General features: G+C 44.2%; 1 protein-coding gene across 7 annotated transcripts in view; it reads right to left on the bottom strand.

The window, feature by feature from the left end:
- MBNL2 (muscleblind like splicing regulator 2) overlaps nt 1–26,169 on the bottom strand; it is a 169,441-nt gene that overhangs the window by 53,532 nt on the left and 89,740 nt on the right. For all 7 annotated transcript variants that reach the window (XM_069602397.1, XM_069602396.1, XM_069602395.1 and 4 more), the window contains one exon: nt 1,726–1,890. In XM_069602397.1, the coding sequence (XP_069458498.1) occupies nt 1,726–1,890 (165 nt within the window). The remainder of the gene's footprint in view (nt 1–1,725; nt 1,891–26,169) is intronic.

The raw sequence follows: 26,169 nt of genomic DNA, 5'->3' as shown, positions 1-26,169 counted from the left end.
CCTAGGTGGTTCTCAATTTATTCCCATAGACATTATTAATATGCATAACTAAATTATTTTAGCATTTACATAATTTAATAAAATAATTTATATGTGTGTATCAACAAAGAAACCATAAAATATACTTGTGAGTGGTTTTAAATAGATCCATTTAAATGCCTATGTGTGTGTTTAGTTGCTTAGTCGTGTCTGACTCTTTGCGATCCCTTGGACTATAGCCCACCAGGCTCCTCTGTCCATGGGATTTCTCCAGGCAAAATTACAGGAGTGGGTTTCCATTTTCTTCTCCACGAGATCTTCCTGACCCAGGGATCGAACCTGCGTCTCCTGCACTGGCAGAGAGATTCTTTACTGCTGGGCCACCAGGGAAGCCCTAAGAGGTACTTATTCGGGATTTTCCTCCAAGCAGCCTTTCCTGCCTCATCTGAGATCTAGTTCCCTGGGCTTGAGGCTTGCTTTGCCTTTCCCCTGCGTCTGTCTACACCTACAAGACTGTAGCTCATTTATCTGAGGGTCCTTCACACCTGCACCTGCACTTTTTCACTCTGGGCAGAGCTGGTTCCTGGCCACTTGGTGCCACTCACTACTCTTGGGTAGAAAGCTGGAGACAAGCAGAACTGCCAACCATCTACCCAGATCCTCTCCCCTCTTCCTGGACAGCCCCCACCTTCCCCATCTCATCTCACAGACACACAATAAGAAACTCCCTGGTAGCTATCCTTTTTTCATTTAGCAGCTTTCAATAACAATAGAATTTTCATACAATAAAGACTGATTTTTAAACAATCGTCTTTTGTGTATGTACTTTCTTTTTTAAAAAAAGAGCAAATTTCACCCACTTCACTGGCTTTTTTTAAAAATTAGCTTGTTTTTGACAAATAATTTACAAATGTGAACGAACTTCACTAAAGGCAAAAAAAAAAAAAAAAAAAAATGCACTCCTTTCCCTCAGGGCCTCATTCCTAAAGCAATTTCCAGACCTTTAAGGAAATACTTTCAAACACTGTGAAGTCAGGGAGAAAATATTACACAATACATATTCATAGACTGAACTCCCTTGGCATTTAATCTTGCGGTCCTCACCACGGCTGCCACACCCTCTGCTGGCCTCTGACACAGCAGGTGTGGGTGGCTGAGGCACCCTGGTTCAGGCTTCCTTCAGGCCCAGGGGGTGGTGGTGGTCGGGAGTGGAGCAGACAGCAGAAAGCGCCCTGGTCAAGATGTCTGAGGTCTAGGCCCAGCTCCACAACTGATTAACTGCAGGACATTGGGTAAATCCATTAACTTCTCTGGTTTCATTTTTCCCCTTCCTTAAAATGATACCATTGAAATGAAATAATCGGTTGCATTGCTAAACATGTTTTAGGCATCAAAATCTCCTCTTTACATAGATCATTGATTCATACTCTCAATGGAGAACTATTTCCCTTCTAAGATAGCTCAAATATGGAGGTGACTGGTGAGAAAGAGCTGGAGTGACACAGATTTTCCGGGTATCGATTAGAAATTGCCTTTGCCTACAGTTTCCTCCTGCATTTTTTTTTTTCCCATTTGGGTAATCTAAAAGACCCTCTTTACAGCGTCTATTTAGCTTCAAAGCTATTTGCTTTAATTGTAGCCAAAGAGACAAAGTAGAGAAAGGCCATTTTAGGTCAACGGTTGGTACATTGCCCGTACCAACACTTTCATCAGCAAGCCCGTCCTCGTTAGCTTCAATGTACTCACCACGGGATGGAGTGGGGTTCCTGGAAACATAAATTGCATCTGCTGGGCAAGCATGGCTGCTGCAGTTTTTTGCTGGATCAAATTGTTCCTCCCATTAATTTCTAGTTGAGTTTTTAAGTGTGTGGGAGGGTGAAGATACTTGCAGTTCTCTCTTGAACAACGGCCCTGGGGGAGAAAAAAAGAGTTTTAGTTTTAGCACAGTTAGAAGTAGCTTTCAACTCTTTGTCAACCATTTCACAATCACTTCATCTATGCGAAGGTGTGTATCTGTGTGTGTGTGCGCGAGCACAGATGTGTTGGAACATACATCAGAGCTGGAACACACAAGGAGTGGCTCAGGCATTAGCTGATCGTCAACCTTGCTCAAACCTGTTGAACAGAGAAGCTTCCTGAGATGTTACTGTTGTTCTGAATGGATTCCAACTCTGACAAAAGACCCTAAGGAAAGGTGACAGCAGAGTCAAGTCAGACCCTTCCAGGCAGTGTGGAGGGTGATCAGAGGAGCATGTTTATTCTGCCTTATCAAAAGGAAGCTTTGAACTTGCTAGATGTGCGTGCTGGAACGATGACAATATGTGAATAATTAGGTGCCACATTTATGCTGTGGGGACAGTAATCAGCACTATCTGATTTCTTGAAATGTGCACTCCAGGTTGGCTGAAGACATCCCTGATTTGAGTGATGGAAGGAGTATTAGTCTAGGAGTGGGCATTTCTTAGTAACTGATGCACAGGTGAACTCAGATGATCACCTGCAACAGATCAGGTTGCTACATGAACGCTGTCGCCCATGTCCCTGCCCAGCTCCCGTGACAGTTATTTATATAACATTTAATGTCAGGTTTTGACGTTGTGAAGTGTATACAACGAAAGTAACGCTGGGACGTTCGAGTTGGCACAGTGAAAAATAAAATTAATTAGGTGACAGGTGTGCCTAAAGCCGGTCTTTGAAGAGTGGCTGCAAATGGTAATTAATGTTTATACTGTATTCCCACCTTTTCCAAACTACCAATTGAAAGAATCATATTGATGTGTGAATGACGCAATTTCTGGAGAAAGAATAACGAACTGTACTAACCAGTACGAGAATTGTCATTCCCTGAAGAATTAGTCTATTTGCAACCAAGAAAAGAGAATATGAGCTTGTTTACCAGATATAAAAGTAATTTTAAAAAGCGAGCTGGGTGGATCTGGAGAAACAAATTTGTTTATAGTCGTCCTAATTCTAAACATCTGGAGCTCTCATGCTGCCTCCCGCTTGTTTAAGCTGTGCGTTTGGCAGCGCGGGATCCTTCCCAAGCGTGAGTCTCCCAGTGCTGCCGTGGAGAAGGGCAGACGGAGATCCTGGTCTAGTCCTGGTGGTCTGAGCTCATCAGCCCGTGCTGTCCTGAGGCCCTCGTGTTGGCAACATGAGAAACTGTGCTACCCTCTGCAGGGAGGACACTGAGGCAGATACAGGGACACCAGAAGGAATAGGTCACATTAATGCTAAAGTAGTTCTACACCCATGGGCAAGGTCGGCGTGTCTCCTTAGGCTCAAGTTCATATTGTGGATGCTTCATCCGGCTTCCTAATGTATGCAGTAGACACTTTTTTGTTTGTTTGTTTTGGCTGTGCTGGGTCTTCTGCAATAATTTACAGCTCATAGGCTTAGTTACCCCCGGGGCACAGGGGATCTTAGTTACCAGACGAGGGATCGAACCCATGTCTCTTGTATTGGAAGGTAGACTCTTATCCACTGGACCACCAGGGAAGTTCCTGAAATAGACAACTTGGGTCCAGTATTGGAAGGTCTAATGTAAAAATACAGGCAAATTGGACCCGCAATTGAAAATAATCCGAATCAAAGCAGTCTTGGCATCTCTCCATCTACTTCTCTCCATAGAATTTTAAGAGGAAGATTTAATCCTAACTCTGCTTTACTCATTGTTTTATGGTGTCCTGGGGTCCCTCCAGCCCTGCCAATTTGCCTCAGGCACCTCTTATTTTACTTCTCTTTCTGTCCTCCCTTGACAATGGCCTTAGTCTCAGGGTTTGCTACAATCAAATCTCCAAGAGCACATGCAGACTAGGCCAGCTCCTTCAACAGAGGTGTGTGGCCAGCCTTCGGATTGGCTGCCTTATGTCAGGTATCCAAATACATTCACTCCATCTATGGTGGGAGGTGGTCATGGGATACAGGATGTAGCCACTGCCCATTAGTAGGGAGGACTAAACAGAGTGATGTTTCTTGTATAGAGGGTAAGCTGCCCCGGGACAACCTCAATTCAAACTCTCTTTAAATACAGTCAGTTCACTAGGGAGATAACACCCAGAAAGGCTCAGGTATACAAGATGTATGTATGGGCTTACATGCACAAACATACATTGGGCCTCATGAGGGGATTTGGGAAAGCAGAGTTCCATAGAACAGAGCTAGAATTTGTGATACAGTCTGATGTCTACCAGTCCGGCTATTATATTTTGCTCGTTCCCATAATGGTCGATTTGATCACTAGCCTTCTAATGTAAGGGGCTTCCTCGATAGTTCAGTGGTAAAGAATCCACCTTCAATGCAGAAGACACACGCAGGAGATGTGGGTTTGATTCCTGGGTTGGAAAGATCCCCTGGAGAAGGAAATGGCAACCCACTCCAGTATTCTTGCCTGGGAAATTCCACGGAGAGAGGACCCTGGTGAGCTACAGTCCATGGGTTCGCAAAGATTTGGCCATGATTTAGCGGCTAAACCACCACATCACTTCTAATGCAATGCTTTGTAGCTGCAGACAAAAATTTTGATTAGCCTGGAAAAACACGATTTTCTTGTAAATGCTCTTATCTCTTGATACAACTGGGACTCTTAAGGAACTGTATAAACTATTCCCAGGGAATGGAACATGATTTACTACACTGAATTAGTAATTTATTGATGGAACCTTCTTTTCTATGAGAATTAATACAATTTCCTACTGTTCTTATATGCTTGGAGTGAGGAATATTTTCGATCACCCACGTGCCAAATAGTTTATACAGGGTTATCTCATTTTCTCCTTATAACAGCTGTAATGATCACTGTGTTACAAAAGAGTTAATGGGCTCAGAAAGATCAAGAAACTTTCCAAAGGTTGTATAATTGGTGGTTGGTTGGGCCGGATTCTGGAGAAGGAAATGGCAACCCACTCCAGTGTTCTTGCTTGGAGGATTCCAGGGATGGGGGAGCCTGGTGGGCTGCCGTCTATGGGGTTGCATGGAGTTGGACATGACTGAAGTGACTTAGCAGCAGCAGCAACATCCAGGTACCTTGGGAAGTCACTTCACATTTAGGGGGCCTCAGCTTTCTCATCTGTAAAACAATCAACTGGATGCGGAGATCACTAAGATTCCTTTAACCTTCAAGATTCTATGATTAATAGAATTCATTTCTTAGTAAAATGACAGAGTTAAAGCACCTTTGCACCTACTGTTATCAGGCATTGGCTTAGAAACTGAGGATAAGAGGTCTCTATATTTGTGAACTTGGTGGAAGCTGAGAAGGATGGCAAAAGAGAGAATGGATGTAAAAATATGAGTAGAGGATTGCTTTAATTTGAATAGCCTCATTTTTTTTAGTGTTCTGAATAGGAATAGGAAAAAAAAAAGGTTAGTATTTACTGGAATTGCTATTTTTAGGTCATTCAGTGTTAATGACAAGTTTCAACTGTCACAGATAAGAGGTCTTCTTTACATAAACAATTTTACACAGTTTGTGTAAATACGAGAAACCCAAAGCCCTAACTGCTCAAAATTCTCCAAGCCAGGCTTCAGCAATACGTGAACTGTGAACTTCCGGATGTTCAAGCTGGTTTTAGAAAAGGTAGAAGAACCAGAGATCAAATTGCCAACATCCGCTGGATCATGGAAAAAGCAAGAGAGTTCCAGAAAAACATCTATTTCTGCTTTATTGACTATGCCAAAGCCTTTGACTGTGTGGACCACAATCAACTGGAAAATTCTGAAAGAGATGGGAATACCAGACCACCTGACCTGCCTCTTGAGAAATTTGTATGCAGGTCAGGAAGCAATAGTTAGAACTGGACATGGAACAACAGACTGGTTCCAAATAGGAAAAGGAGTGCGTCAAGGCTGTATATTGTCACCCTGCTTATTTAACTTATATGCAGAGTACATCTTGAGAAACACTGGGCTGGAAGAAGCACAAGCTGGAATCAAGATTGCCAGGAGAAATATCAATAACCTCAGATATGCAGATGACACCACCCTTATGGCAAAAAGTGAAGAGGAACTAAAAAGCCTCTTGATGAAAGTGAAAGTGGAGAGTGAAAAAGTTGGCTTAAAGCTCAACATTCAGAAAACGAAGATCATGGCATCTGGTCCAATCACTCCACGGCAAATAGATGGGGAAACAGTGGAAACAGTGGCAGACTTTATTTTTTGGGGCTCCAAAATCACTGCAGATGGTGACTGTAGCCATGAAATTAAAAGACGCTTACTCCTTGGAAGAAAAGTTATGACCAACCTAGATAGCATGTTGAAGAGCAGAGACTTTACTTTGCCAATAAAGGTCCATCTAGTCAAGGCTATGGTTTTTCCAGTGGTCATGTATGGATGTGAGAGTTGGACTGTGAAGAAAGCTGAGCGCCGAAGAATTGATGCTTTTGAACTGTGGTGTTGGCGAAGACTCTTGAGAGTCCCTTGGACTGCAAGGAGATCCAACCAGTCCATTCTGAAGGAGATCAGCCCTGGGATTTCTTTGGAAGGAATGATGCTAAAGCTGAAACTCCAGTACTCTGGCCACCTCATGTGAAGAGTTGACTCATTGGAAAAGACTCTGATGCTGGGAGGGATTGGAGGCAGGAGGAGAAGAGGACGACAGAGGATGAGATGGCTGGATGGCATCACTGACTCAATGGACGTGAGTCTGAGTGAACTCTGGGAGTTGGTGATGGACAGGGAGGCCTGGCGTGCTGTGATACATGGGGTTGCAAAGAGTAAGACACGACCGAGCAACAGAACTGAACTGAACATCCAGGGAGGGTAAAAATCTAGCACTATCCCTTCGCAGAATGATAGGCTACTTAACATGATTTAAAATATAATAGAATATATATGAAGATTTGGGAATGGAAAAAGCTCATTTGCCTGGCTCTGTCTATTGGAAAGGGGCAAGAGAAGTGGTTAAGGCCCCAGGCTCTGAAGGCAGAAACCTGGGCACCTAAGTTGGCTCTGCTTTTTGCTACCTTTGTAACTTTGAGCAAATTACTTGAACTTCTTGTGTATTATGTTTTCATCTGTACTATGAAAATAATTACTGTATTTTCCTCTAAGGGCTATTGTAGGATTAGATGAGTTATTAATAATACAGATAAAAGGTGCAGAGAAATGCTTGTCAGGTAGTAAGCACTGAGGAAGTGTTGTCAGTATTACCAAAGAAAGAAAACAATATTTGTCTGTCATTCTCTTTACAGTCCCTGGTGGCTCAGATGGTAAAGAATCTGCCTGCAATGTGAGAGACCCGGGTTTGATCCCTGGGTTGGGAAGATCTCCTGGAGAAAGGAATGGCAACCCACTCCAGTATTCTTGCCTGGAGAATTCCATGGACAGAGAGCCTGGTGGGCTACAGTCCATACGTTAGACACAACTGAGCGACTAAAACCTTTTCACTTCTTTACAGTGAGTGCGAAACTACAGATTTAGTTACATTTTGATTGGTTTTTTGGTTCTTCTATAGAGTAACTTTTCATCTGAAAGCATGAGAAAAGTTACTTAATTATACTTATTTAAGTACCTTACATTGAAGGTTATTTTCAATTCTATAGGATATTTCTGCAAGGACCCATATTTGAAGAGAGGGCCCTGAATCGATCCAATATTAATATCAATATTTTGAAGGGTATCATAGCATGGATGTCTGAGGCATACAAATTCAACATTAGGAAGACTCCAGGCAGCAGAATTTTAGAAAGGGATCCTACAGGACTCTTTAAGTCCTAAAGGAAAAGCTACTGTCAAAATATAACAAGCTGTTTGACACAGTAAACAACTTGTAAGGAAGTTTTTGTTAAGGAGTAAGATTTGTCAGGATATGCATCATCGCACAAAAACTGCTGATTATCAAAGCAAGTTGTCATACCCGAGTGGGAGAGGGGCAGTGAGCAGAAATGTAAAGCATCTTTGTATATCACTGTGAAACAAAACAAAACTGTCAAAAATAGTGTCTCTCAATTTTGGTCCAAGGAATGAAGATGAAAAATGTCTTGGCAAAGTCTTCCTGTGACTGCCAGGATTGTTTCTTGTTTCATTTTAACTCTTCCTCTCCTGGTTAAACACTGTTTGCGGAGAGATAAGAGAGGTAGGACCCAGTCCCTGGAGAAGAGGACTGGTACAGCATCTTTTGTGGGATGGAGCAGGGGGATGCCGTCCCAGATTCCTTGTGAAGAACTTTCTAGAACTGGAAAACAGGAGCCCTCGAGGAGTCCAGGCCGATGGTCTCACATTAGGGTCTAATGTGGAGATGGTAGCCCCAGAGGACTCCACTCGCTCCAGGTGGGACCCACCAACTATAGAAATGATAGGTGTTCTGGAATCAAATTCACGTTTGTTTGTGGTATATTTCCAGGCTAGGGTCTCATTCCTTCCTTCATTCCACAAATATTTATTGCTCTGTGTCAGGTGCTGAGTGAAGGGCTAGCTAACTAAAAGATGAGAAAACATAGGCTCTGCTGCCTCCCTTCTGGAAGCCTGAAATCTAGTGGTGAAGACAGATACTAGCTAAACAGCGACAGAGACAAATGTTTAATTACAAATTATGGACCGGGTTCTGGAGAAGGCTGAGAGAAGACGGAGGGAGAGCGTTAGAATGGAGACGGGTGGCAAGCGAGGGCTCTGAAGAAGTGATGTATTTAAACGGAGACCTGAAGGATGAGAAGGAGCTTGGCAAGGGAGTGAGTTGGGGCTGGAGTGTGTGTGTGCGTGTGCGTGTGTGTGTGGAGGGGGAGAATCCAACACGCGAGAAAGAGGAAGAGGATGTGCTAGGGGGCTGAACCATCTGGGACCTTCACGAAGTTTCTCAAGGCTGGATCGCAGAACGCGGTGTGGGCTGCAGTGGAGAGGATGTTAAGAGAGAAAACAGGAGGAAGTTGACTAGAGCCAGGTAACAACAAACTCTGGGTGTCGAGTTAAGGGCTATGAACTTGATTGCCACCGAAAGTTTTGAAACAGGAGAAGAGCCAGATAGGATTTACGTTTTATGCTATGTGTAAAATCTTGGGCTTCCCTGGTGGCTCAGCAGTAAAGAAGTTGCCTGCCAATCAAGGCAGGAGATGCAGGTTCGATCCCTGGGCCGGGAAGATCCCCTAGAGAAGGAAACGGCAACCCACTCCAGTATTCTTGTCTGGTAAATCCCATGGACAGAGGAGCCTGGAGGGATATGGGGTCACAAAAGAGTCAGATACTCTCTCTCAACTGAACAACAACAGCAACAACAAAATCTTATCCTGATTATTGGATTTTTATATCTAATATAATGGTTTACATTGTTTGGAATCCATTTATGGAAGCCATTTATTTAAAAACAATAACAGAATTTGGATATAGTTTACATAGGATTTTTGTATACTTCATTCTACCTCCCAAAATACTCTCTACTCCAGGAAAATTCAGTTTAGGGAGAATGGCTAGAAGCAAGTAAGAATTTCAAGCTGAATTAAGTTTATTAAAATAAGCGACCATGAAAGATTCTAATACAGAATACCCATGTTGATTCTCAACAGGACGAGAGGAAAAATGTTAAATAACTATAACATGTACTTGGCAGAACAACAGATCTGAGCTCTCAGAATTACATGGTCATTATATGACACGACGTGGGAGAGCATAAATGCGGCTTTGGCTGAGAAAAGATTTCAGAATCAGGTTGGTGCGAGAAAGAAAAAGCATAATTGGAAAAGGAGGTTTTCTAATTGCTTATTTAAAAACAAGTAAGTTTCAGAATCTTTTCCTTGTATGCTCTTAATTGAAAAAGTCAGTTAAAATATGGAAGCAAAAAAGCAAACAGATTAATTAGGAGATTGTTACAGGGATTAACAGTAGGAGTTTTGCCCATAGGGATTGCTAGCAGAAAACTATATCCCATTAGTTTTCCATGGGAAAAGCAATGGATTTTATATGATCTACAGTTCACACTGACAATAGGCCCCTGCTGTATCACTTGGGATAATTTGAAATTGTTTCTTAGTGCGAGCCATGCTGTTGATCAGCAGACTCTAAAAAGGCCCCTTTGGGAGATAATTCCAGTTGAGGGCCAGGGTCACAGCCTGATCCACTGAATTTCACCTTTTCCAGTTGGGTCTTGGCTGCTCACTGCTTTCAGCACGTGATGGCGTTTTCAAGGGAGCCGGCCAGGCTGTGGAAGGGAGAATCTGACGCTAAGATTGGGGGCTTTGCCAGTGGCTCAGACAGTAAAGCGTCTGCCTACAGTGTGGGAGACCCAGGTTCAATCCCTGGGTTGGGAAGAAGCCCTAGAGAAGCAAATGGCAACCCATTCCAGTATTCTTGCCGGGTAAGCTACAGTCCATGGGGTCGCAGAGTCAGACTGAGAATTGAAGACTGAGCCGCTTCACTTCACATCACTTCAAGATTGGGGGCAGACAGTGTGCACTCCCAAAGTGGCCTGAGGGGACATTTCGAGTCCAGGGGCCTGCTTGGGATCCCGTGGAAGCCAGGGAAGAACCTCTCGGATTCCCTCACCTTCCACATGAGGGAAACCAATTTAGTGAAATCCTGAGGCGGCCGCAGATCCTCTTGTCCTGGAGCCACGTTCCTGAAGCCAGCTCTGTCTTGGACTCATTCCTGGAGAAGCAGTTTGCACCAGGGGTAAAGGGAACAGTCCCTGGACCTGAACTTTTTGTGTGTTCAGTCGCTCAGCTGTGTCTGACTCTTTGCGACCACACGGACTGTAGCCCACGAGGCTCCTCTGCCATGGGATTCTCTAGGCGAGAATACTGGAGTGGGTTGCCATGCCCTCCTCCAGGGGATCTTCCCAACCCAGGGATCTAACGTGGATCTCCTGCAGTGGCGGGCAAATTCTTTACCACTAAGCCACCTGCGAAATATTGGACCTGGACTATGTGGGCTCAGAATCCAGCTCTGCTGTTATTTCCATGGGACTTTGTGGTCTCCAGTTGCCACATCTGTAAAATGGGGACAACAATAGTTCCCACTTCCTAGACTTCGGAGAAGGCAATGGCACCCCACTCCAGTACCCTTGCCTGGAAAATCCCATGGACGGAGGAGCCTGGTGGGCTGCAGTCCATGGGGTCACTGAGAGTTGGACACGACTCAATGACTTCACTTTCACTTTTCACTTTCATGCGTTGGAGAAGGAAATGGCAACCCACTCCTTGCCTGGAGAATCCCAGGGACGGGGGAGCCTGGTGGGCTGCTGTCTATGGGGTCGCACAGAGTCGGACACGACTGAAGCGTCTTAACAGCAGACTTGGGGAAGGATTAATATTTAATGCATATACAGTGTTTGGACAGTTCCTGGCACATAGTAAGCCCTCCGTAAGTTTTTATTATTATTATCCTCCTCATCATTATTACTAACACCTTCTCTGCAGAGCAGATAAAATACCTGGTATTAAAAAAAAACACCTTTCTGATACTAGTTCAGTCTCTCTATCATGGTGCTTCCCTCTGGCCTCTCTACCAAGCTCTTTAACTCTTTTATTATTCCTGTTCTCACAATCAGTGCCAACTTTTCTCTCTCTCTCTTTAGAAGAACCTCAGATCTGATTTTCTTTAATATCTTTCCTGCTGAAACTTGTCAGGGCTGATTAACATGGCATGACTAATCTAGTTTAAAGCGGCTATGCATCATAGTGGGAAAATCCCCAGTTCTTGTTGTGGCTTCATCCCAAGACGGTTAAACTGAATTTTACAAATAATATATAATAGTCTGTGCCTCAGTTTTCTCATCTGTCAAATGGGGGTGTGATCATGTTCCCACATCTGAACCCCTTCGGATGTTTGTGAGAGCTTGAGAGACAGCCACAGTTGCTCTGCAAAAAACCATAATTTGCTACATGTTGTCAATTCTATATCTATTTCCCTGTGGAATGTTCCTAATCTGGTAAAAGGAGAAAGCCACATAAAGAACAGTTACAGTAAAAAGGGACACCAGAGACTTTTGTTGGTAACAGTCCCAATAAGTTCTGAGAATTGTGAGAAGTCCATATGAAGCACATGAGCAGAAATGGCAAACTGAGTCAAAATCAATTGGAGGATTGATTAAGTACCTACAGCGTACACCGCTTGAAACTAGAAAATTCAATCAAAGGGACCATTGCTTAGGCCCCTGTGATGTAATCTGCTTAGCTGTGCTCAGTCGTGTCTGACTCTTGTGACCCCCGTGGGCTGTAGCCCACCAGGCTCCTCTGTTCATGGGATTCCCAGGCAAGAATACTGGAGTGGGTTGCCATTTCCTTCTCCAGGGGATCTTCTCGACTCAGGGATTGAACCCACGTCTCCTTAAAGCAAATTTTTTACTGGTGAACCACCTGGGAAACCCAAGTTGCTTAGCAGATATTTTCTCAGTGGCTAAACTAGCTGGGTGTATCAGATGCTCACAGACTCAGTTTCCCTAGTTTCAAAATCTCTCAAAAGTTTTTGAAAGTGAAAAAAAATAAAGGCCTTGGTTCAAGCAGATTTCTATTGGTTTGTCATTTTTCTGGGTCTAAGTCAGGAGCAAAGGTTGAGTTTAACATTTGGCCTGACTTCTCTTCCTTCTCCAGCACATTTCCAGAAAGATATGGGCGAGACAAAGCATAGGGGAATAAAATGGTTATTTACATCGAGGCTTAATTCCTAACATTAACTACGAGACTGAAATAGCTCTGCTCTAAGGCAAGTGACGGATTAGGCTTTCAGGCTTCTTTTGAATTTAAATAAACTAATTGAACTACATGAGCTCCTTGTATCATTAGCTCCAACTACATAATACAGCAAATAAAATACAAGCCACATAAGGGCATCAGAATTAGAGGAAATTATAGATTCAGGGAATGACTACAAGCAAATGATAACCAGAAGTCTCATCAAAATGAACAATTGCCCATCTCATCAATATTATGGGTGAATTTATAATAAGAACTTTCTGCTTATTAGAAATTTAGTCCAATTTATATTATAATTCATCTTTTATAGTCTATGTATGCTATACTCTTTCGGCAAATAGCATAAAATATTATACTGATTAAAAGAGAAAGTCACTCCATCGTGTCCGACTCTTTGCAACCCCATGGACTTAGTCCATGGAATTCTCCAGGCCAGAATACTGAAGTGGGTAGCCTTTCCCTTTGATCTTTCCAACCCAGGGATAGAACCCAGGTCTCCCACATTGCAGGCAGATTCTTTACCAACTGAGCTATCAGGGAGGCCCATTATTAAAGACAGATAAAAAGGGAATGTTTACAAACTTTTCTAGGGTGTGTTCCTTTTTCTCTTTTGCTTGCAAGGGATGAAGGAAACGTAGGATGTTATAAAAGAAGATTGGAGAGGCAGCCAGATGCATAAACTAAGGAAAATCAGGCATGCTGACAGGCAGTTAGCAATACCTTCGATTTTACCCACCACCAATCACTGCACAGCTGTGAGTTTGTTTGCTGGTTTCTTGAATGCTAAATAACTTCAGTCATGTCCAACTCTTTGTGATCCTATGAACTGTAGCCCACCGGGCTCCTCTGTCCATGGATTCTCCAGGCAAGAGTACTGGAGTGGGTTGTCATTTCCTTCTCCAGGGGAATCTTTCCGACCCAGGACTGAACCTGCATCCCTGCATTCTTTTCTGGATTCTTTACCGCTGAGCCACCAGGGAAGGCAGTGAGTTTAGGAGAGTATAAGGAAAAGCATGAATCAGGTTGTGTAGCTGGATGGCACAGGTCACAATGGGAGCTGTGGCTTAGTTTGCATTTCTCCCCAGAAAACCATATGAGAAGGCACAGCGCATCATTCCACCGGCTCCCCCGGACTATGGAGCGGAGGCCAAGTGCTCTTCCCCAAGGCTGGTGATTTCTCTTCCTTACAGAGAGCTGCAAACGCTTGGAGTCGCCCTCTCTCGATCTGCATTTAGGGCAGCCAGTACTCCGGGAGCAGATCTGTGATTCCTTATAGTCATGCCAACAACTGCCCTGTGCCTTCAAGCACTGCTGTGCAGTTAAGACCTAGTCTGCAGGGACTTCCTGGTGGTCCAGGGGCTAAGACTCCACGCTCCCCAAGCAGGGGCCTGGGTTCTATGCCTGGTCAGGGAACTAGATCCCATATGCCGCAACTAAGACCCAGCACAGCCAAATAGATTAAATTAAAAAAAAAAAAGACCTAATTTGTGACCATTTTAAATAGATGAAAGATAAAAATTCATTAAGTGGGGAGGAGAGGCAAAGAGGGTGAATTGTTTGTAGTTTTCCATTTCAAAGCATGTTTCAATCTTTTTCTAAAAATGAATTTGGCTGCCTGAGAAATTTAATTAATCAATTAATTTATTAACATTAAGCCTCAAGATAATTTATATATATATATGCTTTAAAATGTACTGAGCGTGTTTCCTTCCTTTGATTCTCCAATTATGTGAAGAAGCCTTTTTCACTGGTTTTCTCCTAGATTTCTATCCTTTGCTCTGTTCTTGAGCCTGGGCAGTTTAAATTTTCATACTCTTGTGTCTTAGAATTGGAAAGAGCTGTTCGTCGGTTTGATGCTGGGGCCAAGCTCTGTCTTAACTGGTAAGGATTCTCTGTCTTGTTAACTTTAAATGTTAACTGAAAGTGTGCCAGGTAAGAGAAATCAGTGAGACCAAGAACAGTCCCTCCATTTTTCCAGTTATGTAAGGAAACTAATTTCCAGGCATCAGATGCTTCATTCGAAAACTATTTTATTTAGCTAGAAGATTGATGTCTTCTGAGTCACAGAGGAACATTAGTCAGCGTGGATGGTGATGATGTATGAACATAATACAGAACTAGTCTAGTTACTGTTTGACTTCACAGCATCTAGTTTTCTGACATCACATTCATCCATGCGTGCATGGCCAGGGTCCTGGGAGAAGCAGAAGCTCTGTGAAATTGTTAATATCACAACATTAGGATGTTTCCTGTGGGAGAGAGCAGGCCTTCCTCATCCATGTCTTTTTTATTTTTGTAGACCATTTGTAAAGTCTTCATTGAATTTGTTATAATATTGCTTCTCTTTCTTGTTTTGTTTTTTTGGCCACAAGGCATATGCAATCTTAAGCTCCCAAACCAGGGACTGAACTGCACTGGCTGCACTGGAAGGCCAAGTCTTAACCACTGGCCTCCAGGGACCCTCCAGGGAAGTCCCCTGGTCTGTGTCTTATACCTCTCCGTACAGGGACCCTCACATGGTAGGCATTCAGTGCAGCTTATCAAATGACTTCTGTCTTTCAGCCAGCAAATCTTATTGAGCCCCATCACCTGCCGAGCCCTGTAAATATTAAATGGGCAGTTGGAACACACAGTGGGATTCAAGGTGCTGTAAACACATTGTGGGAAACTCTGCCTAGTTCAGGGGCTGGGATGACCCTAGAGGAATGGACAGATCATGTTTAGACTAAGATCTCTCTCGGATTATCTAGTTGGATATACGTGGAGGGAGGTGGGGGAGGGGAGTAAGGGTTGGCAATTTGGAAAATTAAAACAAGCCAGACTAACTCACAGGGACTTCTCTGGAGTTCAGTTGGTAAAGAGTCTGCCTGCAATGCAGGAGACCCAGGTTCAATCCCTGGGTTGGGAAGATCCTCTGGAGAAGGAAATGGCAACCCACTCCAGTATTTTTTGCCTGCAGAATCCCATGGACAGAGGAGCCTGGAAGGCTACAACCATGGGGGTCACAAGAGTGAGACATGACTTAGCGACTAAACCACCACCACCAGAGTAACTCACTACCGCTCTGTGGGGGTCAAATTTCCGAAGCCTGATAAAGGCTTTCACAGAGCACCCAAAACAAACGCCATGCTTAGGAAGCACAGGTTATCATTTTTTATTATCGTCAGTTGAAAAGTATGATCAGAAACTGGTCACTTTCCAAGTAAGTGAAATCTAGCCAAAGATGCAAACTTTATTATACACCTTCTGCTACTATAGATTCTCTCTCAGTCTGAGTGGAAACCACGCGGGGAATCACCTGGAATTTGGACACAGGTAGACACTCAGCCTTAAAGGCTGGCATTTGGTGGGTATACCTCCGTCTCTCTGCAGAAAGAACCACAGTCCCAAGCCTGTCGAGTGTCAGGTGTCTTCCCCACTTCTCTGGTCATTCTAGTCCCTTCCTCCAGATCCTACCAGCTCCCCTCCTGAATCTTAGGAATCAAAGAGTTAAACCTGACACAGCAGAGTGGGGGCCTCCCTGACCCAGCTCTGGGGCATTTTGATTGGTCACTGTCCTAGGAGGTGTTGTTTATGTTAAAATACTTTGCATATCACGCTTGATTATAAATATATTTGTGACAAGCCAGAGTAATGGACTGTTGGTGTCAATCTGGGAAGGCTTCCAGGAGGAGGTGTGAGAAGGGAGGGTTACGGTATGGATGGAGCATGGGGAAGGAGTGGGCAGGAAAGGGAGGATGATGGGGAAAACGGCCAATCAGGTGAAGTAGCACTGGAAGGAGAGGGAAGGGTAGAGTGTCCTTTTCAGGGTGCATTCATTTTTAGTAACACAGAAAAGCACATTCCTCTTCAGGCTGGTGTGGATGACCTGCTGCCTGGGGACTGACCTGCAAACTGAGCGGCCGCAGGAGGAAACTGCACTTCATCCAGGAAACACAGGATGGGGGTGAGGGGTGGGCCTGGCCACTTGGGAGAGGGCCAGCTGAGACACAAGACAGAGGGGAGGTGAGGGTCTCCTGAAGGCAGGAGCTGAGGGTCTCCGTTCCTTCATTCATTCAGCAAATGCTGCGATTGCCTCTGCTCACGGCCAGAAACGGGGATGGAACTGCACACAGGGTACTGAGATGTGATCCTAGCCTCCATAAAAATAGCTAAGACTTATATAATAGTGCATGTATCATGTACCAGCAGTTTCTGAGTGCTTTTGGTAAACCACACTCGAACCTCCAATACAAGTGCTTAGCAGAGGGACTGTTAATAGTCTCACTTTATGGGAGAAAAGGGAGGCCTAGAGAGGGGGGAGCCACATCCCAGAGTCTTGCAAGGAGTCAGTGGCAGAGCCGGGAACCTGACCCAGGCCACACTGCAATCTGTGCTGTTGCCCCTCTGAAGAGCCATTTTTAAGAAACTTGAAATCCAGCACAACATTCCTATTATACCTTAAAAGGCATTCTTCACACACAATAGCTTATTACATCTTCACAACATTCTCATAATATATTATTCCAATTTAAAGGGAAGGAAAATGAGGCTCCCAGAGATTTGAAGACATTTTCCAAGGCCATGTTGTTAATATCAACCAGGCTAAATTCTAGGCCTGAAACATGTGCCCTCTCCTGCCCCTTCTTGCCTGTAGGGGAAACTATGGGGTAACAAGGAAAAGATTCATTCAGAACAGTGTGGGCACCTGATAAAGGACATTAGAGAGACGATACTGCTCGGCTGTTACAGGTTGAATTGGGTCTTCCTGGAGAGAGAGGTCGATGTCTTAAGCCCCAGTTCCTTGGAATGTGACCTTATTTGGAGACAGTCTTTACAGAGGTGATTAGATAAAGATGAGGTCATTGAGGTGGGCTTTAATCCAACATGACTGGTGTCCTTATAAAAAGGGGAAATTCAGACACAGGGACAGACAGTATAAAGAGACACAGGGAAAAGATGGCCATCTCTAACCCAAGGAACATTAGAGGCTCAGAAGCTGGAAGAGAGGCCTGGAACAGCTCGTCCCTTGACCTTTAAAGGAAGCATGGCCCTGCTGACACCTCCTTTCAGACTTCCAGCTTCCCAAACTGGGAGAGAATAAATTCCTATTGTTCTAAGTCACCTGGCTTGTGGCGATTGTTGCCGCAGCCCTTGAAGCAAATACAGTCACCTATAAGAAATGCCAGATGAAGGGTTTTGTTTTTTTTCCATGAGATTGGAGGCTATACAAGGAAAACACAGTACTATCTTCTGACACAAGGATTTGGTCTATGAACAGGCATTCTGATTTTTTTCATGAACTGTGGTAACCAGATCCCCTTGTCTGACCAAAACCAAACTACAACGACTCCCAAATCCTGAACAAGTACAATGATTTTCTGCAAATGAAACTCGTCGGCTTAAATGCTGTCAGATTTTTCACATGGAAGATTTAAGAGGAGAGATTTATTTTAGTAAAAGACAAAATGTTTCACTGAAGAACTTATTAGTCATGCATAAAGGCCTACTGAGTCTCTGAAGATCCATTTTCAAAGAGAAATGCTGGGATCATTTTTATATCCTGATTACAGAGAAAGACTTGATAAAAATCATCCTTGATATTAAAATTGCACAAAGGTGGCAGATGGAGGAGGGGAGGATCGCACAGTCAAGCAGGAGGGAAGTCAAAGAAAATGTGTAAATTTGGCCAGCATTTTGAAGTTGCTTTTGAAAAGGTTGATATGTGTTCCTGCGAAGCAGGGCCACCTCCACAGGCACTTGGATGCACCAGGCGATTTTGGAAGAGGATGAGGTGCAGGGACAAGGTCTGCCCAGCTCTGCCCCACCGGGGGCCAGCTGCTGCCCACCTACAGACCCACCTACAGAGCCAACAACCTGGACTTGTCCTCACTGTCACGCACCCTCATTGGACAATCCACCCATTTTTCTCAAACGTCCTGCTGCTGAATATTTCCCCAGGATGTACCTAGGAGGGCAGACTGCACCCCGGGGCTCACGGTCAGCGTCTATTTGGTCCAGGGGGCAGAACTAACCCCAGACTCTGGAGCCCCTCTGGTCAGATCATCCAGCCAAACACTGAAATATGGCATTGCTCCCTCTCCTCCTTAAGACTGTGGAAGGAGTGTTGTCCCTCAGCAAACCCCAGGGCTCCCTCTTTGTGGATTCTTGAGCTGGTTGGACACTCTGCTGTTGTTTAGTCACTCAGTTGTGTCCAGCTCTTTGCCACCCTGTGGACTGCAGCACGCCCAGCTTCCTTCTGCTTCACTATCTCCGGAGTTTGCTCAAACTCGTATTTGTTAAGTCAGTGATGCCGTCCAACCATCTCATCCTCTGTCGCCCCCTTCTCCTCCTGCCCCCAGTCATTCCCAGCATCAGAGTCTTTTCCAGTGAGTCAGCTCTCTGCATCAGGTGGCTAAAGTTTCAGCATCAGCTCTTTGAATGAATATTCAGGGATGATTTCCTTTAGGATTGACTGGTTTGATCCCTTACTGTCCAACAGACTCTTAAGAGTCTTCTCCAGCACCACATTCAAAAGCATCAATTCTTCCGCACTCAGCCTTCTTAATGAATGGTCCAGCTCTCACATCCATACATGACTATTGCTTGGACACTTAAGCTCTTTATAGTCCAGCAATTGCTGGTCAGGTTTATTTGTAAACTGAATCCATCCATTATTACAGTCCAGTATTATTATTTTTTTAAGAGAACTATATATAGGGTAGCAATACTTTGTAACATTTATTGAGTACAATACTGATATTATTATTATTGACTACTTATTATTAAATGCATGCTAGTACCATGCTACGACTGAGCGACTTCACTTGCACTTTTCACTTTCATGCACTGGAGAAGGAAATGGCAACCCACTCCAGTGTTTTTGCCTGGAGAATCCCAGGGACGAGGGAGCCTGGTCGGTTGCCGTCTATGGGGTCACACAGAGTCGGCACAACTGAAGCGAATTAGCAGCTTAGCAGCAGTACTGTGCTAAGTGCTACACCAGTACTGTCTCAGCAAACCTATCAGAAAGGGAGGCACTATTACTATCTCCATGTGATGCATGGGACAACCTAGACCTGGTAGGGTAACCGTCTGGTCCCAGGTCATAAAAGGAGCCAGAGGAAGAAACAGGATTTAAACAGTGTGATTCCTGAGCCACTGCTCTTAACCACTGCGCTTCTTTCACATGTTCACATGTTCATCTTACGCAAGTGACATCTACTGAATGTTCACAATGCACCAAGCATGGCACTATGTGTTTCACAGGAACCTCCTGTTAATGTTTATTATAAGCCGCTGGGGGTAAATCTTATTTTTAATCCCCATTTTTCAGATGTGGAAACCAAGGCTCAGAGAGGTTACCTTGCTAAGGCCACACAGTAAGTAAGGGGAAGATCCAAAGTTTGAACCTGTCTAAACCTGGCTCTGCCAAACCTCCCTACGCTCTGAGAATATAAATGATTAATTCCTATGCTATGCGTGGTACTGTACTAGGCCCAGGTGGATACAAAAGATGAAAAATAGATTGTTTCTAACTTTAAGAAACTCTAGACACATGCAGAGAAGAAAGGGAAGAAACTGTAGTAATGAGTAATATTTGATTGTAATAGTAGCTGAAAGGATCCATGTAGTGTTTCATAAATCATGCATTCTTACAAATCCAATTAAGGTGATTGAATACATTTAAAAAATATAGTTGGATTTTAATACATTAATAATTGAGGGGAACAACCCGAGTCAGCTGCTGCCAGCACATCTCCAGGTCTTAAGGCAGAAGGAGGCAGTGCTAACAGCCTCAGGGACCCTCATGTTTGAAATCTGCAGGCAAGGCACCTGGATGTCCGGGAGGTACACGGGTTATGCATACATCAATCTATGTGTCCGTGGTGCTAAGTCACTTCAGTTGTGTCAGGCTCTTTGCAACCCCCTGGACTGTAGCCTGTCAGTCTCCTCTGTCCATGGGATTCTCCAGGCAAGAATACTGGAGTCTGTTACCACGCCCTCTTCCATGGGATCTTTGTGACCCAGGGATCAAACTCTTAGGTCTCCTGCACTGGCAGGCAGGGTTCTTTACCACTAGTACCACAGAGGAAGCCCATATCAATCTGTAGTTTCAGACTAATGTGTCTATCACGTTCCTAGACAGAATTCACTACCATTTCCATTCATTCATTCACTCACTGTGTATTTCATGAGCATCTCCTCTGTTCTCGGGCTTCCCTTGTGGCTCAGCTGGCAAAGAATCCGCCTGCAATGTGGGAGACCTGGGTTCAATCCCTGGGTTGGGAAGATGCGCTGAAGAAGGGAATGGCTGCCCACTCCAGTATTCTGGCCTGGAGAATTCCATGGTCTGTATAGTCCATGGGGTCGCAAAGAGTTGGACACGACTGAGCAACTTTCACTTTCCTCTGGTCTCAGCACTGGACAGAGAATAAGGGGGAAAAAAACAGGCAAAAGTTCCCACCCTCATGGAGCTTACCTTTAATGAGGGGAAGACAGGCACTAACGAAGACAGAGAAGTAAAACATTGGGCTGGCCAAGAACTTATCCCAAAAGAACTTTTTGGCCAATACCGTATATAGTGAGCGTGATGGGGTTAAGTGCCTGGAGAAAAATCAGTCTAAGGGAGCCAGGAAGTGCGTGGCTGGGGAACTCGGCAGTTTTTGTTAAAAGGGACAGAAGGAGGTCTCGGTGAGTAGAGGCCAGCTGAGGCCTGACAGAGGCAGGGGAACGAGCCTGGTGGAATCTGGGAAGAGGAGACAGGAAGTGCAGCGGTCCACAGGCGGAAGTGCGCCTAGAGTATTCTAGAACGGCAACCCAGGCAGTGTGGCTGGAGCAGAGCGCGCCACTGGAAGAGCCGTCGCTGAGACGGGAGAGGTGGGGAGGGCAAGGCGACCAGAGCCGGGTGGCCAGCCTCCTCAGTAGGACTTTGGCTCTTACTCTGACTGAGGTGCAAAATCAATGGAGGGTTAATGCACCGGACGATATTACCCAGAGGTTTCCCATGTTCTTCACATATTTTTCAAATGTATTAGCAACTTTAATAAATTATGAGAAAGTGCATTATGTCAGACTTCCAATCGCTAAATACTGCTGATCTCATACAGAGCTCCATTTAGCACTGCCCTTGTGACCAGGGAGCAGGCCAGAGGCTGGGAGAAGGAGCAAGGCTAAAGCACGGCAGGGCTGAGGGGGTGTGTGGTGGGGGGGTGGAGACTCTCTCTCCAGCAAGCCAGGCCCTGGCCCTCTCCCACTCTGTTCCTCGAAAGGAGATGGGTGGCAATCTCCCAGTCTTAAAATCCAGACAGCTGGGAGCGATCAGGCCGTCTTCTGCCTCTTGGAGCTTTGCTGAGGGGATAAAACCATCCACCAGCAACTTCAGATGCACCGCAAAGAACAGAAAGGTCTTTAGGACAGAGCCTGGCAAACTCCTGGTCAGACTTACGCCATTTTACACCTGCCAATATAAAGGAATCCTCACCTTACTTCCCCAGTTTCACCCTACTGTTCAATTGTTGTTGTCCAGTCTCTGAGTCATGTCCAACTCTTTGTAACCCCAGCACTCTAGGTTTCCCTGTCCTTCACCATCTCCCGGAGTTTGTTCAAACTCATATCCATTGAGTTTGATGATGCCATCCAACCATCTCATCCTCTGTCACCCCCTTCTCCTCCTGCCCTCAATCCTTCCGAGCATCAGGGTCTTTTCTAATGAGTCGGCTCTTTGCATCAGGTGGCCAAAGTATTGCAGCCACTGCTCAATCAGACTTTTAAAATTTTTACCTTGAGGAGTATCTCACAAAGAGAACACTGGCTGAGATTCTCCTGCCCTACTTTCTGTGATGGTACCGGACCTAATAACCTGTGGTGAGAGGGCAGGAGTGCACCTAGATGAATGGAAAAGAAGGAAAGCAGGGAAAAGCGGCCTCAGAATAATCAAATTGACAGCTCAGTTTCTATTTTGGGGATTTAAAGTGAACACACTGGACCTTCCTTTACCCTCGCAAATGTCAGGATGCTAAGAGCCACTGGAGCTTTAGAACTTCGAGTGTACCACTGGGAGCCCGAGGTATGGGAGAATTTAGTTCCTTTTGGTATATATACATGCAATTCCTTCTAAGCATTTTCTGGATCGAACTTTACTCTGAAATTATCTGTGCTTCTCTCTGGAGAGCATGGGTGCTCCCCTGGGGAGTGAGAAGAGTTTGGGCCAGGGGGACATGGAAGCATGTGTTACCAAACACTGCCTGGAGAACATGTGAACAGTGGCTTGTAAATATAGTATTACAGTCTCCAAGGTTATACAGTGCTGTTGTCAGCAATGAAATACAGATTGAAACATACAATAGTTCATTGAATTCATAGTTAACTTTTGTAAGGTGTGTTCTCCCTCAACAGAGAATAGAAACATTATGAGCCCAGAGGCTCAGATAACATTTTTCAGTGTTAACAAGGGAATGTTAATTCTTCAAAAACCTATAAGTAGTAAATGATAAGTAATAAATGAATATAAATTGCGGGCTACTGACATTTTAGTTCTTAACTCAGTGGTGTTACAGTGAACAAGACCAACGCAAACAAGCCTTCGTGGGCCTTCTGAATCTCTAAGCCTTGTTACTACAGACTCATTTCTTGGAGGTATTTCCTGTTTTTTCTGGCCCAGGCCTTTTACAATGAGAATAACCTTAAAATCATTTAAACTTCAGTGTGAAATGATCTGCTTGAGTAAAAGAAAACAGCAGACAGAAACTAGTGAGAAAAACATGAAATTAGGAAAAGAACCTAGAAAAGAGACTGAAAGTATGGGAGGAATGTTGCAAGTAGAAGAGAAACTTACTTATCATGGGAGAGTGTTGGACTTTATCAAATGTCTTTTTGCATCAATTGAAGTGATACATTTTTTCCCTCTTCATTCTATTAATGCGATTTATTACATTTGACTGTTTTTTTTTTTTTCCTTCTACGTTTGGAAGTGCTTTGACAAAGGCTGGACTGTCGGGTGACATATACACCTATATTTTCTTCTGTGAATCAATTTTTCAGGTTATCGCCTGCGATAACTCATTTCTAGATTGTTTACACATGCCATAGGGTTTTGAAAATTTAAAATTTCTCAGGATTTCAATTCAACACTAAGAGCTAGTTCTTGATCATAATTAGCTGTTTTCATTCGAATCGGTACCAGGTAGAAGCTCCTTTCTTTATTTTGAGGAAATAACAAGATCAAGACTAGCACAGGGAAGAATGATTTGTAGTGAGTAAGGGGGCAAAGTTATGCAAAATAAGGAATATTGGTGTCTGGGAGCTCACTGGAAGGGACTTCACCAAGGTGTGGGGGCCTAAGAAGGTGCTATAGGTGGAGGACTGTTGGATTTTAATCTGTCACTAGCTCCCTACTAGCATCTCAGCACGTGCTTAATTCCACCAGCTTTCCAGTAACCTCAGAAGCCAACAACGAGAGCTTCTGTGTGACCTTTAACATCCACACCTGTTAAAAAAAGAATCATTCTAAAAAAACAAGTTATTTCAAGAAATCGGTTAGCAGCCTTTCCCAAGCAATACAATTTCAGTTGGCTATTTTTGCATTTCTGAAAACTTTTCCTTTCTTTTGAACTAAAAAACTAAAATCCCTTATAGAACATCTAGAAAGCAAAGCTTAAGTACATGAGTTGGCTTGTTCTTCTAAATTTAGTTGTAAACATTATTAAAAATTTGGGAAATGGTGGGGGGAAATCACTATTAAGAGCACCTTTCTATCACAGTTGTTCCTGTTTGAGGACTACTTCTTGATGTTTTCCATATTGTAATATAGTTATAATCTTGGTGAACAAATCATTTCATCTCCTGATTATTCTCACTGAGCCTCTTATCAGCATGTTTGTTCCTTTCTGCTGCTGGGGAGTCTTGTTTTCAGTGCCTGCATTATAATACCCTGGAAGGAGGTACGATTAATTTAACTATTTCTCTCATTTTGATTCCTTACAGTCTTGCACTTTTGTAAATAATTTTGTGACAAGCATTTTCACACAGTCATCCTCTTTGCCCTGTTTTTATTTCTTCAGGATAAGTGAAATTATTGGATTAAAGAGTATGGATTTTTGCAAGGCTTAATGTATTTTGAATCAGCAGTATTTAAAAGTGTAATCATAGCTGAGCACTCAGCACCATCTAGATCTTTTCTTCAAGAACTAATCACATTACACTGATTTTTATCAGACAACGAGCAGATGTTTTTTCTTGTTGCCTCAACTGCCAGGAAACTTGGAGCTTAAGTCCAAATCCAGTAATGAGTTCATCTCAGGTGACCCGTGATCGTTTCCTCTGAATTGATATTCTATTTTATTGTCCCTTTTAAAAACAATTCTGAAAGTTTCCTCCAGTTCCTTTTAGAAACAGGTTGGTTATAAAGCTCACTCACACATACACACAAACGTGTCTTTATTGTATCTGAACATAAAACTTTGTGTAATTAGCATCATAAAATACAAATTCTTGGGATCTGGAATCCATGAGATGATCTAGCGTGATCCCCTCCTTTTACAGTAGAGACCCTGGGCTAGAGAGAGAACACGACTGGTCTGGGATCACAGAGGTCACTGGTGCTGAAGCCGGGACTCATTGGAACCCAGGCCTTCTCCTGCCCAATCTGAACCCTCAACAAAGCTCGAGGAGCCACCTATTGGCTGTAGCTTACATCTTGACACTCCTGTCAGGGGCTCAGTCAAGAGCATCTCTCTACACGACATTTTCCATTGCTCTCTCTTACTTCTGCCACCATTTCCCATGCTACCAGCCCTTGTGAAGCACATGTATTTCATTCCAAGAGTCCAGATTCTACCCACTCCAGCCCATCGCACCAACCAACGCCATGCTAGTTTGCCGAAAGTGAAAGTCACTCAGTCCTGTCTAACTTTCTGTGATCCCATGGACTACGCAGGCCATGGAATTCTCCAGGCCAGAATACTGGAGTGGGTAGTATCCCCTTTCCCTTCTCCAGGGGATCTTCCCAACCCAGGTCTCCCCCATTGCTGGTGGATTCTTTGCCAGCTGAGCTGCAAGGGAAGCCCAAGAATACTGGAGTGGGTATCCTATCCCTTCTCCAGCAGATCTTTCCAACCCAGGAATCAAACCGGGGTCTCCTGCATTTCAGGTGGATTCTTTACCAACTGAGCCACGAGGGAAACCCAGTTTGCTGAGGGCTGCGTTAACAAAGTGCTGGTGGGGAAGCTCACACCACAGACATTGACTGTCTCAGTTCCAGAGGCTAGAAGTCCGAAGCCAAGGTGTCAGCAGGGCCATGCTCCTCCAAAAGGTTCAAGGGGAGGATCTGTTCCAGGCCGCCCTCCTTGGTTTGTAGATGGCATCTCCTCCCTGTGTCTCTTGCACTGTCTTTCCTATAGGTACATTTCTGTGTCCAAATTTCCCCTTTTAATAAGAACACTAGTTGCGTTCGATTAGAGCCCCACCCTAAAGACCTAATGAAGGAGAAGAGGGTGACAGAGGATGAGATGGTTGGATGGTTTCACTGATTCAATGGACATGAACTTGGGCAAACTTTGGGAGATGGTAAGGGACAGGGAGGCCTGGCGTGCTG

This window comes from Ovis canadensis, chromosome 10 (assembly GCF_042477335.2).
Source record: "Ovis canadensis isolate MfBH-ARS-UI-01 breed Bighorn chromosome 10, ARS-UI_OviCan_v2, whole genome shotgun sequence".
Classification (NCBI taxonomy): domain Eukaryota; kingdom Metazoa; phylum Chordata; class Mammalia; order Artiodactyla; family Bovidae; genus Ovis; species Ovis canadensis.
This window is presented reverse-complemented; position numbering and strand designations above follow the sequence as displayed.